Source organism: Rosa rugosa, chromosome 4 (assembly GCF_958449725.1).
Source record: "Rosa rugosa chromosome 4, drRosRugo1.1, whole genome shotgun sequence".
In the NCBI taxonomy this organism is placed as follows: Eukaryota; Viridiplantae; Streptophyta; class Magnoliopsida; order Rosales; family Rosaceae; genus Rosa; species Rosa rugosa.
This window is the reverse complement of record NC_084823.1, coordinates 40,175,592-40,177,297: the sequence shown is the minus strand read 5'-3', so window position 1 is coordinate 40,177,297 and position 1,706 is coordinate 40,175,592. Positions and strand designations below refer to the sequence as shown.

Below are 1,706 nucleotides of genomic sequence, written 5' to 3'. Positions count from 1 at the left end.
ACTGTTCTACATCTTTACCTTTATAAGTAGAAAAGAAAAGAAATATCTTTGCTTTTTAATTTTGTGTGTCTAGCGCTTGATCGTACATGCTGGAGTTCTATATCAAAATGTTAAGAGGCTAGTTAAAAAGAAAATGTGTATGTTCTCTTCATTAAATGAATCAATAATTGATGCCTTTAACAAAAATGAAGAATCTGTTTCCTTTTTCCCCCTGTCGTGACAAATATGAGATTTAGACATGCATTTGTCCCCCCATATGCTTTTAATTTTATCTTTACATTGGTCATTAACTCATGATATAGAATTTGAAAGCAACGTCTGCCTTACTTATTTACTCCATCAAAAAAAACGTCTGTCTTATTTAGTTATTTAGTTGCCTTTGCAATTAAATTACTGGTCTTTCCCTCATTCTTTGCAATTTCAGCCGTGGGATCAATATATCCAACCGTCTAAGAACAATAATATTACACAGATGAGAATATAGGGTTTGTTTGGTAGCAATTATATTTCATAACTGAAAATAATACATGAAAATGGTGCACTAATTTCTTATTCTTTTTCTAAATAGGCACGCATGGTTATTTTGACATTTCGATCCATACAATCTGTACAACTAACATTCTCAAAAAAAAAAAAAAAAAAAAAAAAAAATCTGTACAACTAAGGAATTTACTCCACAGTTCGAATTCCTTCTTCTTTGACCATCTTCGATCACTTCCTGTTTTGAGCGTGCATTGTACTCCAAAGACCAAATACGCTAAGCCGGCGGTTGTGACAGTTTGATATATTGCTCTTTAATCCCATAAGAAAGACTCTTCCATTCTAAGACTTGTATCAATCGGATCGGCTCCTCCGAGCTGCCAGGTCGCCACCGGAAAGTAGTACTCATGATCACCTTGATACTGTCCAACATCTAACAGCAGATCAGGAAGGTCATAAAATGTATCATCGTTATGATCATCTGATATTGGTGAAGTTGATGAATCTTGAACCGGCTGGACTTCTTCCTCTTCATGAGCTTCATGGCTACTGCTGCAGTTAGGGTAGCTAATAGCAGCGGCTTTGGCTGCAGCAGCTTGAATGTCCTTCGGCGATGAGCTATCTGGACGAGGAAGCTCCTTAGCTAGCTCGGGGAAGTTTAAGTAGGCCGAGCGGCCTTTGATCGTCAGAGCCGCCACGTCGTGAGCTCGAGCCGCCATTTCGGGTGTCTCAAATGTTCCGAGCCATATTCTCGACTTCTTTCTCGGCTCTCTGATTTCTGATACCCATTTCCCCCATTGACGCATTCGAACTCCTCTATACATTGGATGCTGCTTACTACCTTCTTCACTCCCATCACTCTTTGCTCCTTTCTCGCTCCCGTTTTCGACTACTTGCTGCTTCTTCACTCTCTTGCTAATCTTTCCTGCTTCACATTGTGCAGAGGTGGTTGAACCAGAAGAAGAGGTGGCGGTTGTTGATTGCTCTTCTTCCATTGTGAAGGAAGAAGGTGTGGTGGTGTGGAGTGTTAATTCCTTTTCACTTATATAAGAAAAGTATTTTTTAAAAATTAAAGCAATTAATGGGACCAAACCAGTGTAGGGTACAATTTAATTGGGTATTTTTGCTGCCCCAATTTTGATGTTTGAATGATGTGTATTCGTCATCATCTTGCTTTTACAGGTGTTTGTATTTTGGCCTCCCCAAATGTCTCATTAAACAGCTCA

General features: G+C 39.0%; 1 protein-coding gene across 1 annotated transcript; it reads right to left on the bottom strand.

Moving 5' to 3' along the window:
* Positions 1-495: 495 nt before the first annotated feature.
* LOC133746308 (ethylene-responsive transcription factor ERF039-like) lies at positions 496-1,506 on the bottom strand. The gene has a single exon (XM_062174488.1). The coding sequence runs from the start codon at positions 1,473-1,475 to the stop codon at positions 795-797; it is 681 nt and encodes a 226-aa protein (XP_062030472.1). The 5' UTR covers positions 1,476-1,506; the 3' UTR covers positions 496-794.
* Between the last annotated feature and the right edge of the window lie 200 nt (positions 1,507-1,706).